At 45.5% G+C, this 14535-nt stretch overlaps 1 protein-coding gene across 7 annotated transcripts in view; it reads left to right on the plus strand.

The window, feature by feature from the left end:
* Positions 1–7545, plus strand: part of AK8 (adenylate kinase 8) — a 98895-nt gene extending 91350 nt beyond the window's left edge. For 6 of the 7 annotated variants that reach the window (XM_053373652.1, XM_053373654.1, XM_053373651.1 and 3 more), the window contains 2 exons: positions 5951–6031; positions 7153–7545. In XM_053373652.1, the coding sequence (XP_053229627.1) occupies positions 5951–6031; positions 7153–7408 (337 nt within the window). In that variant the 3' untranslated portion in view covers positions 7409–7545. Of the gene's footprint in view, positions 1–5950; positions 6032–6131; positions 6332–7152 lie in introns of all 7 variants that reach the window. The other variant, XR_008328469.1, reaches the window with a different exon arrangement.
* Positions 7546–14535: the final 6990 nt, after the last annotated feature.

Genomic DNA, 14535 nt, shown 5'->3' on the forward strand with positions numbered 1-14535 from the left:
AAGCCTTTAAAATGTTTGCATTGCCTGTGCTTCCCCTCCCCCCGTATGCTTATATAACACCCCCTCAGTGGATGATGGGTTGTATTCAGTGCTTTATGCAGAGCAGACTTATCAAATTAGTGGGTATGGTTAACTTAGATCTGGTAATTTCAGTAGGTTTGCTCATTGGCTACAACCAGATATTCCTGATCCCTAGCAGATTTAGTGACCGGAACGGGGTGGGGAGGAGGATTAGACTGGACATGTTTGCAATGAAGCTGATTGATCCCCTATATAATATTATCAGAACAAAGTTGTATATGTTCAGGATTTGGTAAGATGAGAGAGAGACTGCTCCTGCATGAAGGCCATGTCAGTTTTTCCTCTTTGAAGTACAAAAAGCTGTGAATCAGTTGGGCAGACTGTGATGTCCTGAATAGGCTCTTTCCCCCTTCTTCAGTTTGCCAGTCATCAGACTCAGCAAAGAGGAGAGCCTTGTAACACTAAACTGTAGTTTGGCTGTAACCACAGTTACCAAGTTCCCACTGAGAACTGTGGTTAGTTTAAAAGCTGAAGCAGATTCTCCTTGCATTTTTGTATACATCACTTGGCTAGAGAGGACTGCATTGCAAAATTTGGAGAAGTGTGAATTTTGAAGGAGGGCTGTGTTACAGTTTATGTATTGTATCACAGAGTGTGGATTTGAACGTGAACTGCATCAAATCCTTCCTTCCTAATTAGAAGCAGAAGGGGCAAGGCAGAGCAGGAAGTGTGTCTGTGGGAACCTCTTAAGCTATTCACTCTGCAGTGTCACCGTAGATCAAGGGGGAGGGAGCCCTTGGCCCTCCAGATATTCCTGAACTGTTGTCATCATCCCAGGCCTTCCTGGCTAAGGCTGATGGGAATTGTAGTCTAGCAACATCTGGAACACCAAAGATTCCCTGCACCTGCCCTGGATGACAGCCTTACATGGCTAAGAAGGAAGACTGGATTTCACCGCCTCTTTCCTCTCTGTGGATATATATTGTTCTGGGGCCATGGCAAGGCAGGCCTGGAACATTTGGCAATTGAATAGTTAACAGCAGTAATCTCTCTCTCCCTCTCAGGTTTAGGCACAGCTGGGGAAAGTTGTGGCATTATCAGTTATGCTCCCATTTTAAGCAAGGATCAGCCAGTGCCCCCCACGCCCCCACCCCCCGCCAAGTGCAGAGCATGCAGAATGGAAAGCAGGCAGCTGGTCCCTGCTTACCAAGGGGGAGATGTATAGGCTATTTTAGCAAATTGAGAACAAGATGAATGGCCTTCTATTTTTGAAAGTTGCTGTCTCACAATAAAAGCAGAAGTTTAAAAGTAGCTTTTAACCAGAGGAGGCTGGTCCATTAGGGCATATAGGGGCACTGCCCCACCAACCACAGCCTGCCTGTGCCCCTCTACCCCACCTGCCTGCTTTTTCTCTTTAGGGGTTGGCTCTGCCAGCCAGCTTCTTCCTCCATGGTTTCAGTGCTGCCCTTGTAGAACTCATCAGGGAGGAGGATGGGGACAGAACTAGAACGAGTTGGCCCCACCTCTGATTGCTTCCAGCCTCACCTGTCATTGGCTCTGTCTCTGTCTACTGGCAGGGTCACTGCCTTCTGCCCTACATGGTCCAATGGGCAACAACCACCACTAAAAACATGAGAAGAGCCTTGCTGGATGAGGCCAATGGCCCATCAAGTCCAACATCCTGTTCTCCCAGGACCCAAGAATAACAGCTTTCTCCCCTCCTAGTATTCAGAAGCATTACTGCCTCCAACTGGAGGCAGTTTAGCCAGAATGACTCGTAGCCATTATCTTCCTCCATGAATTTATCCAATCCTCTTCTAAAGCCATCCAAGTTGGTGGCCGTCACCAACTCACTTCCTGTTGAAGTGAGTTCCATAGTTTAGCACCCAGGAGTCCCAACTTATGCCCACAAGAATGTTCCCGATCCATCTGGTCCACATCCAACAGATTTCCATTGTCCACCCCAGGGCCCAAATCAACATTAAGCATCCCAGTCTGATTGCATCCACTCCTGATATCTATGCGGATACCTGCTCTACACACGTAGAAAGAACACTATACATTTTTTGGAGGGAGGGCATTTATAGGGCACTTATTAACCATGCCCGCTGGGGCTGGTTCAAAAATTTTAAACAGTAAAAATACTAATGTAATCTATAAAAGCTAAAACAATTGGGGAATGGCTGTAGTTCAGTGGTAGAGCAAAACTTAGTTGTATACAACTCTTTGTAATTAATTTTTAGCAGACAGTGGGAGTAATAATGTAGGTTTAGTGGAAGCTGAACCCTAGCAGAATGGAAACAGTGCTGATTGTGAAGAACGGAGGACTGGATGGAAATTGCTGCCTGCTTACATCCGTATGCTCCCCCCCCCCCCCCGCCGCAAGCACCTGCTGCTCTTCCTAATAGTGGGACTGGAGCTGTCTTCTGTTCTCCAGCTCCAAATCTTCTGCTCAGGAAACCAAACTGATTATCCCTGGAGACCAATAAATAGGATGGGCTATGCAGTTCTGGCAGCATGGAAAGATGCCTTGTAATCCTCTTCAGAATGTGGTTCTTTGTTTGTTTGTTTGTTTGTTTGTTTATTAAATTTGTATACTGCGCTTCATCCAAAGATCACAGGGTAGTTCGCAACATAAAAACACAAAATTAAAACCCGAAACATATAATAAAACGAAAACAAAAGTGAACAAACCAATAACCCCTCTCCCACAGAGACATTTAAATGGCCTCCTTCTTCAACTGCTGGGTGATGCCAGGATATAGTAGGGCAGGCTTCCTCAACCTCAGCCCTCCAGATCTTTTTGGCCTACAACTCCCATGATCCCTAGCTAGCAGGACCAGTGGTCAGGGATGATGGGAATTGTAGTCTCAACGCATTTGGAGGGCCGAGTTTGAGGAAGCCTGTAGTAGGGGCTTGGTGATGGCTTGTCCCTTGCTTGTCCCATTGACCCTCCAGGTGTTACTAGACTACAGCGCCCATGATCTCAGGCCATTGGCCATGCTTCCTGGGGCTGATGGAAGCTGTTGTTCAGCAAAACCTGGAAGGCCAAACGTTCCCCTATGGCTGATTTAGGCAATGAACACGTCTGAGTCAGGAATTACCCACCTGACTCCCTACAACATCCCCCCCCCCTCCTTCCCTCTGCTTGTCTTTATTGCTGACACCAGACTGAATAATAAGACACACTTTCTCCACACACAAAATGTGTATTTCCGACAAGGCTCTTCCACTGTTCATCTTCCTGGCAGTTTCTTACGAGGGGTGGGTCTTTGGCTTTTCCTTCTCCGTTTCCTGCTACATTTCTCTTTTTCTCAACTTAGTGACTATGAGTAGCGACAAGGCTCCTTGATATGGCAGGTTATAATCCTTTCCTTCTTTTTTTGTTTTGTTTTGTTTATTTTGGAAAATAATAGGGGGAGCCGTATCAATTATCAGGACTGTATAAGCAGACATTGTTGTCCCCCCCTCGCGTGCGCCTTTCCCTGCCTTCTGCTAGAATATTCATCTCAATACACTTTATCACTAGTTACCCGTTGTGACAATCACAATTCTAGACGGTTGTTGGGCAACAGAAACAAAGCAGAAACAAAATGTTTGGAGTGTAAAGGATAAAAGACTGTTGAAAACTGTTATATTCTCCTCCTGTCTTTGGAATCATTGAGATCTTCTGCTTTTTTTATTTTTAATGCTGGGCTGAGGTGTGTGTTTTTGTGTGTGTTTTTTTTTAACTCAATGCAAGTGGAAGTCATTATCTGTAAACATTTGAAGAGCCAGCGAGATGATTTTCATAACTTTAAGTTCTACAAAGGAGCCAAATAATCTTGCTACGTGCATGCCACGGTGATAGAACCCTCCGGCTTTCATCTGATCTGATTCTCCCCAGTAAGGATAAAATGTTCCCTTTGGTGAATGTCTAAAGCTTACACTAACCGGTCTGAGAGGCACGTGCATGCACCCCCCCCCCAATGAATTGAAATGAAATATAAAAACTAAGCAGTATAGCCTTGAAGCCAGCCGCAGGGAGAAATTGCATTCTGAGGAAAGCCGGCAAAATATCCTATTCCCCACCGCCCAGAATAAAATAAAAGTTCATTTCTACAAAGAATTTGGAGTGGATTAGGGAACAGGAGAAAGACAGAAAGCTAAATAATAAACAGGAGATTTCCCCCTCTTCCAAGTTACCTCTTCCAATATCCTTTCAGTAAAGATATTTCCTGCATTATGAAGTTTGAGGCATGAGAAATCCTGGGATGCACTTCATACTTCAGGGTTGGAAAGTGGTGGCTGTAGTAATGAATGAGGCATAAAAAATTCCCCTTTGTATAGTAAAGAAGTGAGAGAGGGTTAACATAGTCATCTCCCTCAAGTGCTGGCCTACTACACACGGGGGGCTTTGGGCTCAGGGGAGCATCTGAAAATAGGAGCACACAGAGTCAGTTGGGATAGCCCAGGAGTGTAAGTCTTGGTGCTTTTCTCCCAAGGGTCAAAATGATATACATGATGAATGAGTGGTGGAACAGATTGCCCCTCTTCAGCCTGCGGGTGGGGCAGTTCCAGATTCAAATGCTCCTCTCAGTTCTTTCGCTTACACACCATGCAAAGAGAAAACTAGGAGATCAAGTACAAAAGTTCAATCATGGCCTTCGTTGTGCTCATTTTAAATAAATAAACAATATTTATGTGTGGCAGGGCGTTTTTAATATTGGGGTGCATTTAAAAATGTGTGCCGTATCTCCCTCAACTGGCAATGATACAGGCCAGATTTCTTCCAGCTCATCCCTCTGTGTAGATTAGACTTTATGCTCAGAATCAAAATCTAGGGAAGGAGCCAGCACAGGAAGGAACTCTGGCACATCCTCTGTGGAGATGTCTCCTGCCTTTCCTTCCTTTGAAACCCCAGGTTCAAATGGACTGAGCTTCCTTGGCTCCATGAGGGCTTACTGGTAATGCCTAAAGAAGGATAATAGCCCAACATAAGAACAGCCCTTTTACATCAGGCCAATGATCCCATCTAGTCCATCGTCCTGTTCTCACAGGGGCTGAACAGATGCCCGAATGGGAAGCCAGCAAGCACTTGTGATCTCCAGCAGCTGGCATTCAGAGACATCACTGCCTCTAAGAGTGGAGGTAGCACAGAGCCATCGTGGCTAGTAGACATTGATAGCCCTTTCCTCAATGAACCTGCCTGATCCTCTTTTAAAGCCGTCCAAGTTGGTGGCCATAACTGCCTCCTGTGGGAGCAAGTTCCTCAGTTTAACTCTTAGTTTCAGTTCCTTTCCTAATGATCCTTAGCATGGAATTCACCTTTTTCAAAGCTGTGACACTCCAGTTTGCCTTGAAGGCCACCATTTTAATGATGCTCCAATGAGGGCAATGTGGGAAATTAAAATGGCACCTAGACACAGAACTTTGGTGCTGCTGGGAACATTCCAGCCAGATAGCACCACAAGGGTCCCTTTGATGGAAGAGAAATCCTCTCTCTTAACTTGGAGGCTGATTGAGAGGGACCACAGCATCCAAAATGCTTCTGCAGGTTAGAGGACTAAGTACAGGCAGGTGACGGGAACAGACCCTGGCCTTGGACCGAGGCAGCTTCTTGTATTGTTAATCAAAGATCATTATTATTTAGGATACAGCAAGCCCGCAACTTGGGTGCATTTAATTTGTGTGCATGGCAAAAAACAACAACAAAAACCCTATTAAAAATCAAAAAGGGGGCAGAAACGGGTGCAAATGACTTTGGCAGTCCCACCTGCCACAGAACCCAATGTGTTTTGACTATACATAATTTTGGCGTTAGGCTTGATCCCTGGAATAAGTTGCAGGCCTACCGTATAGGAAGAATTCAGCTGTTCTCAAAAAACAGTCAGTGTGCTATTGCTAGTGGCATTAACTGAACATTTCCCCCTCTCCACTCTCTTCATAGGGTGTTCTTCCTGCACATCACACCTGAGTCCATTCTGGAGCGCCTGTGTTACCGTATGCTTGACCCAGTCACTGGAGAAAGGTTAGTAGCACCAATGCAAGTGTGCTGGGGATAGTTTACCTGCTTTGGAAAATTTATCCAAATCTAGGGGGGCAGCGTGTTTTTTGTTTTTGTTTTGCAGAATACAGTTCACTTTTTGAAGGGATGTCTGGTCCAAATGCAATTCAAAGACAGCCCTGAGTTACCCTTCTCAACAGACAGCCTCACCTGGACAGCAGACTGAGCAGGCATATGCACCTAGTCACAGCCTTCGCCACTAGGGCGAGATGAATTTCCATTGGAATGACAGTAACCGTGTCTGCATTTGCATTTACTCCAGGGGTGGGTCACCCTTCTTAAGCTGAAAATCTGCCTTCCCTTCTAGACAACCTTGCAAGGGCTGCATGCCAGTGATGGGAGGAGCCAGAGGCAAATGTGGGCAGATCAACCAGTGTCAGTTTTCGCATTTACACAGTAAGCTAGTTTCATCACACGCTCACACACAGTGCTCTGTCCTCCATCCAGACAAGCAAGAGAAAGGGAATTTACCTTTGGGGTTAGACTGTAAATTTGAATCCAAGACTTGCCATTTAAAAACAAAAAAAATCTTTGTTCAGGGGCCAGAAAACTGTAGGCCAAGCCTCCCCAGCTTTGGTTGGTTTAATTGTGAGCATGTTTGCCAACGATTTTCTTGTGTTTTTAAAGAGTATTTTTTCTGAATTATGGCTATATATTGTTATGTCAGCATTGGGGGACCCGTGGCTCTCCAGATGTTGCTGGACTCCAACTCCCAGCATCCCCTGACCATTGGCCATGCTGGCTGGAGCTGGTGGGAGTCCCACAATATATGGAGGGCTACACAGTTGCTGATCGAAGAAGAGGCGCTCCCCACTCTCAAATGAGAGACTGCTCTTCTAAAGAGAAGCATCCTTCCATGTATTACATGCAGTAGGGAATGCTGTTTATTAAAACAGGTGTGATGGACTCTTTGGCCTTCCAGATGTTGTTGTACTTCAACTCCCTTCATCCCTGGACCATTGGCTGTTGTGGCTACAGGGGCTGGAAGGCCACAGGTTCCCCATTCCTGCTGTCACCAGAACACTCTTTAAAAGGTAGGGTAGAGCTTTGTCTCTGAGCTTTTTACTGTTCTGCCCCATTTCCAGGTACCACACACTGTACCAACCGGCAGCCTCCAAGGAAGCCAGTGAACGCCTCCTGATACATCCGAGGGACTTGGAAGAGGCTGTGAAACTCAAAGTGGACGCTTACTTGAGGATCGCTGAAGGCTTGGAGACTGTATTCGAAGATGCCATTTTCATCAATGGCGACCAAGACCCTCAGACAGTATTTGAGTACATCGAAAGCTACATTGTCAATCCCCGACCCACCACCCTAGGCTTCCCACTACAAATGGCTTGAAGTGTCTTCTTGAAAATGATTAGGCAAGTGCTTGGCTTGGCTTTGTTTTATGTTGTTTTCCTTTACTTTTTTAAAATAATTTTTTAAATTATTTTCAAATTTTGCAAACAACAATTAAAAAGAAAAACAAAACAGTACACATATCCCATTGGACTTCCCTCCCCCCTTTTGTGGATCCATATATATATCCAAGAAGATGCAGGGGGGAAATATCTATCTTTGTATCTATATCTATCTATCTATCTATCTATCTATCTATCTATCTATCTATCATCTATCATCTATCTATCCATATCATCTATCTATCTATCTATCTATCTATCCCCTTTTGTGGATCCATATATATATATATATATATATATATATATATATATATATATATCTGTGTGTGTGTGTGTGTGTGTGTATCTCCATATGTGTGTGTGTGCGCGTATCCCCTGCATTTTACACCCACCCACACCCTGCATATATATCTCCACAAAAGGGATATATATATATATATATATATATATATATATATATATATATATATCCCATGCATTATATATATATATAATTACCATCCTTAACTGTTCCTTATTTCAAAATTTTAATTACATGTTTTACATCAATCCTGCACTAACCTTTGCTTTAAGCTACCCCACCCCCCTCCACCCAGGAGGTTGCAGACGCTCAACGGGGCCAGGAAACACAAGTTCCCCACAGCCTACAAAGCCCTCAATGGATTCCTTATAATAAGAGCGGGGAACTTGGGGCCCTCCAGATTGGTCAGGCTGCTGGTGTGGGGCTGATGGGAGTTGGAGTCAAACAATATCTGGAGGGCCAGTTTCCTCACCACTGACTTGGGTATCATAAACTTTCAGGAACCCCTGGGCCTGGTATATATAGCAGAACTGTGAGTGCTTCCTCCTGCCTTTGGCTAATCAGTGGAACAGGGTCTTTTGGCTCCACCTACTCAGGTCACCAATCTCAGGGCTAGAGATAAGGCACCTTCCTGATCTAGATTTAAGTGTTGCTGCATCAGCCCTGCTTCTTACAAGAGGGTGGGGAACCTGTAGCTCTCCATCCCAACCATTGCCCTGCTGGCTGAGGCTGATAGGAGTTGGGAGTCTGATAGGAGTTCGGAGTCCCACTTTGATCTAAGAAGAGGCATTGTCTCTCACATGGAATGCCTCTTCTAAATAGAGACATTCTTCCCCTCTCTGCATGCACTAGGGAATGCTGCTCCTTAGATCAGGAATGGGGGACGTGTGACCCTCCAGATGTTGTTGGAGTTGGGTGTGTAACATCTGGAATGCTGCAGGTTCCTCAAACCTGACCTAAAATATGCGGCGGCAGACTGCTAGTATCCATATGTTGAGAGTTAGACCTGAGAGCATCCAGTTGGACTAGAAACCCCCACCTACTCCTGTAAATTTGATGTTTTGTTTTCCCAAGAGAAATTAAAGGGGTGGTAACATTCTTGATTATCAACCAAACAGGATTTTTCTCTTTTCTTTTTTTGGATTTTTGTGTCCTGCTAATTCCCATGGTTCAGCGACAGAAGAAAAATCTCTCCCCCACCCCATCCTGTCCTTTCCTATATGCATGATTGTTCAAGGCAAGCTGTAAATCTAATTCCTCCCAAATTTTGCCTGATGTGTTCTTGGGTCAGAAGATTGTAGAACAGACTATTAAAAGATCTCTGAACTTACGTTCCAGCCTCCTTATTGTGTGATGTTGGCCGACTTGCGCTGGAAGAAAAAAATTAAAAGGTGCCATTGAAATGTTGGGGGAAGGAGGAAAACAGAACATAAAAGCCTTTTATAAAGGAAATGATAAATAATAATGGAAACAAACAATAGGGCCATAATCCTGTCTCAGAGCCAGACATATTTGGGGGAAGGGTCTGTGCATCTCATAGCAGATGGCTGATGGACTCCAGTTGTGACCTTTTGGTGACACCAGGCGTCTTCTTTGGTGGAGGGGGCCAGGATCCTGCTGAGTCAGCAGATGTTTGAGTGGGACTCCAGAGAACCCATGAACTGTCTGTTTGAGCTAGAAGTCCCCTTTCCTTTCCAGCAGGTCGTCTCTCCGGTCTTTAGCCAATGACCTAAGGAATTTATCTACACACTGCCACATCGCTTCTGACCAAAGGAATGGAGAGCATGAATTGAACCATGCAGGCCCAGGCAGCCTCTGCAGTAAAAGGCCCCCAATAGGTCCATCTTTCTCTATAGTCCACGGTTGGCTGTCTTTTTCAGCCCGAGGGCCACACTCCCTTCAGGGCAACTTGCTGAGCACCATGTGCTAGTGGTGGGCAGAGTCAGAGGCAAATATGGATTTTACACTTTGTGCAGTAGGCCAGTTTCTACACAGACTCACACACCCCTCTCTGTGCTCCATCCATGCAAGAAAGAAGCATTAGTAGAATTCAAGGATACATCCCAGCCAGGCAAAAGCATTCAGGGGGGAGAAGTAGGGTCAGTGAAGGGGACAGTGGGTGTGGTCTGGAGGACCACATCTGGCCCCTGGGCCTGAGGTTCCCTACCTCCTATTATAGCCCCTGGCTCTTTCTTATATGTGCTTCCAGCTCAGGCCTCAATGACTCAAAGTCCTCTTCATGTTTCCTGAAGGACCATCTTTGCCCCCAACCTCACAGGAAGCGGATCTGACAAAGCTCAATAAGCTGCTTTACATTCTTACCCTCCCAGGCTGGTTACTCTGGCTTGAGCCCATTGCCATGCCTCTGTGCATGGGCTTTCGACTGCAGCTCCAGCCACTGCCACCTGGCTCCCCCTTTGCCATTTTGCTGTGGACGTGGTTGCAATCTCTGGCAAGGAGGCCAGGCTCCAGATCAGCAGTAGGCAAGGTCTTCTTTCCTTGTCCTCCCCAGCCCAACAGGTGTGGATGTGGGGAGTGTCACCTAGCAATCCCTGTGGCCCACTAGCCCCTGCTCACCTCTTGCTTCTGGCTGTGACTTCAGACCAAGGGCAACCTTTGGATTGCTGGAGCTCAGCAGCATGACGTCAGCAGGCACCTATGAAAGGGCTGCAGTGGCTCGACCCTGGGGCATTTCTGACGGGTTTCCCCTTACTGGTGGGATGCGTGGCTGCTTACCTCAGCAGCTGCCTCCTCTCCAACCCCAGGCCCTGGCCCAATGCTTGTAAAGCTACACTGCCGCTCCCGTGCATAAATTGGAATGGCGGCTATTAATAATAAATGGAGAGTACATCTTGCTAATATCACCTCCATCAGAGTGTTCCTACTAAATATTGATAGGCGAAATGGCTCGGCCGCGCATTTAAATACTGTTTGCCGTGCAAGTGAGGGTACAAAGGGGACAGTGGCTCTTTAATTAGACAGGTACATCTGCTTAATTAATTTAGCCATAAAGCTATTCCCTCCCCCCCTTCTTTCATCTATATGCATCAGCAATATTAGTTCCGCTCAGCCAGTCGCAGAGAAACCGAATGAGGCCGGCTCATTGAGATGCAGCCGGTGTGTCCGCCCAGAGAGTTCTCGGGTCAGTGGTCAACCCCCCAAGGGCTTCCGCCAGGCCTGGAGTGCAGGCCGTCTGGGTTAGCAGAACATGCTAATACTCTTGTAGGACTCTCCCTCAGAAACAACTAAAACAATTGACATTCATTTAATTACTGGGGAAACGAAAGAGGCCTTTGCATCCACTTTGCATAGTAAGAGGCCCTGTTAATGCTACAAAAGGTTCAGCGGGTGAGAGGAGGAATTACTTTTATAATTGGAAGACGATGCTTCAAAACCAATTTGGGAGCTGGGCTGGATTTGATTAGCATCTGATTCCAGCCAAATAAACATTTGGCAAGGAGAGCACAAGCACAAGAAAGCAAGCTAGGAGTGCATCAGGTGACAACAACTAGTCCTTGGATGTTTGTGTGGCCCCTAAAACATGCAACTCTTGTCCCATTCACCAACTTGCTACATTCTCAAGAGAAATCTTTCCCAGATTCTGCTAGCAGGCACACATCTTCCTATCTGATTTGGAACTGGAAGCGCATGCCATGCACAAAAAAGGGTAAGAAATAATCTGAATTCAGAAGGAGGCAACCTGTGTTTGCCCTGTGCAAAAACACATCACTGTTTGTGAGTGTGTCTCCTGACCGGATAGAGGGATGCCAAAGAGAATGGCCCCAGGCAGAGGCTGAAGAGGCAGCCAATTTGCTTACATGCCTGCATTATGAGGGCTTAACTGATCTCATCATGCCCTAGGCAGAGACATAGCAGAATCCTTTATGCAGCAGGAGCAAGGCCCGAACAAAGTCATTCAGAGTTGCAGCAGGCAGACTCCTCTGTGTGGGTGAGAGTTTTGGGCTCACAGGAACCTGCAGTCATGGAATTTATTACCCCTTGCAATCATGTCCCAGAATTCTGGTGGGAATTCCTGCTGAAGAGAGTGGGAAGGGGGAAAAGGCTTTCAGTAGAGGATTAGCTATGTCAAGGACTTCCCTTGCAAAGCAAGGCAACCATGGTTACTCACCTCTAGTCTTGTGACAATATGCAATATGCTCACAGCACAAACCATCATACCAAAACTGCCTAGGTTCAGTGTGCATAGGGCAACACCCGGTCCTGCACATACCTCCCCAGTCACACTGTGCACAAGGTTCAGTCATCAGATTGAACCAGATTGGCTTGGCCAATGTGTTCACACCACACCAATGTTACTACACACCTCCTGGTAAACGGCAGTGGCTTACATGCCAGGTCAGGAAAGAATCTCCACTTGACCAAGCCATGCAATGACTCAAGCAAGTCATTTAACAGGGATGGAATAAGATGGAATGGATACTGATGGGGTGGGGCTTAGTGTTCAGTCCTTAAACATTCTTCCTCTGGTTCTTAAAGTGGCCATTAAAGTACTGCTTTCAGCTCAGTAAGACTCTTTGTTGTCTGGTTTTCCTGGAGTCCTTGCTACTAGAGTTACAGCTTAATTCAAAATTTGGGGCTTATTTGATGGAATTTCTACATGCTGAGAAGCAAGAAGGACCTCTATCTAGTAGCTGAAAGGAGAATAAAGCACAGAGAAAGGTGGCCAGAAGTGCTACTACTGTCCCTCCAGCTTTCTCTGTTTTGGCTCTGGGAGCCCCTTCAGAATCCTCCGTCTCTTCAGTCCCTGGGTTACCCATGACCTGATTGCAACAGCATTCTCCCCGCCTGAGGTTTCCAGCAACCAGTATTCAGAAGCTTTAACGCCCCAAACCATGCAGGTAGATCAGGCTTCCTCAGCCTCGGCCCTCCAGATGTGTTGACACTACAATTCCCATCATCCCTGACCACTGGTCCTGCTAGCTAGGGATCATGGGAGTTGTAGGCCAAAACATCTGGAGGGCTGAGGTTGAGGAAGCCTGAGGTAGATCATAGCCATCATGGCTAGATGTTGATAGCCTTCTCCTCCTTGAATTTGTCCAGTTCTCTTTTAAAGCAATACAAATTGGTCAAGAAATCAGCATAATGCTTTATCGGCCAAGAATCCAATGTCTGATCACCCATTCTCCTTCACTTTGCCAAGGCACCTATTTAAACACAATACACAAGTTGTGTGTTTCTTTATTTAGAAAGCGATTCATGTAACAGTGCTACTGTTGCAGTATACAAAACACATTCTCCAGATTCTGTTTCACATTTAGAAAAGAAGTCAACCATATATACAGCATTAATATTCACAGTAATGTACCATCCTCGAGGGAACCAGAGCATTTTCATAACACAGTCTTAATGCGGTCAGCTTGGTAACACAAGAACCAGCTAGTTGATTAACATTTCTTTTCTACAACACATTGATTTTGTTTTTTGTTTAAAAGCCAAGATGCAAAAGCCCTAACTGGATTAAGGAATGAACCCTTAATCAGACTCCCTTATTGCACCATAGCATTTTAAGAAATCAACAACGCATAGACATAACACATATTTTATATTTATGCTGAGCGGGTGGATAATTAATGTCTTTACAAATGACTATAATTTTTGATGGCTTTTCTCCTCGGAATTGATGGTTTGGTGTGTCAGACCTCTGGCTGTGCTACTATTTAACTTTTGTAAAACCGAGCCAGAAAAGGAGGTCAGCTTTTCCAACCAGAATCTACTTCAAAAGGAAATCTCAGCCCACTTTTATTTGGGACTGATATTGTGAGGGTTGGCCAATGTTCCTCCTCACCCCATTTCCGCAGAACAGCAACACAGAAAACATTTTCTCTTCTGGCTCCATCTTGCAGTGTCATCAGACCCAGCATCCCATATACCACCAAGGAGGGTTGGAGGGATATAGTGTTTTGGGGTGAAGGGTTCCTTCAAGACAGTTATTTCTGTATTGCAGATACCCCACCACCTTCTCTGGCAAAAACTTGCATGAAGTGCCTTGAAACAGAAGGAACTGTTCTTTTGCCATATGAAATATGCTGTTAAGGGTTAACTGTATCCGTAATAGGTAGTTCCCAAGGTTGCTCTGTCCCACTATAGTAGGATCTCCCAAAGTGGTCAATATTTCAATATTCACAAACATGGTCAATGGGACTGTGCAGTGGCTGAATAAGCAGTTGAAAGAGGGTCAAAACCTGGGGGTTGTAAAGAAGCCTGTGGGGTGTAGTGTAAAAAATCTAATTAGGAACTGTTGAGTCTCAGAAATAAAGGATGTGGGCATGTGCAGAGTGCACCCCTCCTCACCAATGAGGAACCTTTGGTAACATTATTTCTGCTTGTTTCACTTCCTTATTTTTACATGCTCAGTACATCCCAGTAATGGTAATTAATAAATTAAAAAATGCTGACTATATATTGATCTTTCTTTATGTTACGAATTTGGATTGGGTTGGGTTGGATTGGGTTGGGCTGGGCAATGATCATAAGCTCATTGAGGCTGCATCAACAGAAGTATAGTGTCCAGATCAAGGGAAGTAATAGCCCCACTCTATTCTGCCTTGGTCAAACCACACTTGGAATACTGTGTCCAATTCTGCGCGCCATAATTTAACGTGTACAGAGGAGGGCAACCAAGATGATAAAGGGTCTGGAAAGCAAGCCTTATGAGGAACGGTTGAGGAAGTTGGGTATGTTTAGCCTGGAAAGAGGAGACTGAGCGGAGATATGGTAGCTATTTTCAAATACCTAAAAGGCTG

Source organism: Podarcis raffonei, chromosome Z, assembly GCF_027172205.1.
Source record: "Podarcis raffonei isolate rPodRaf1 chromosome Z, rPodRaf1.pri, whole genome shotgun sequence".
Taxonomy (NCBI): Eukaryota; Metazoa; Chordata; class Lepidosauria; order Squamata; family Lacertidae; genus Podarcis; species Podarcis raffonei.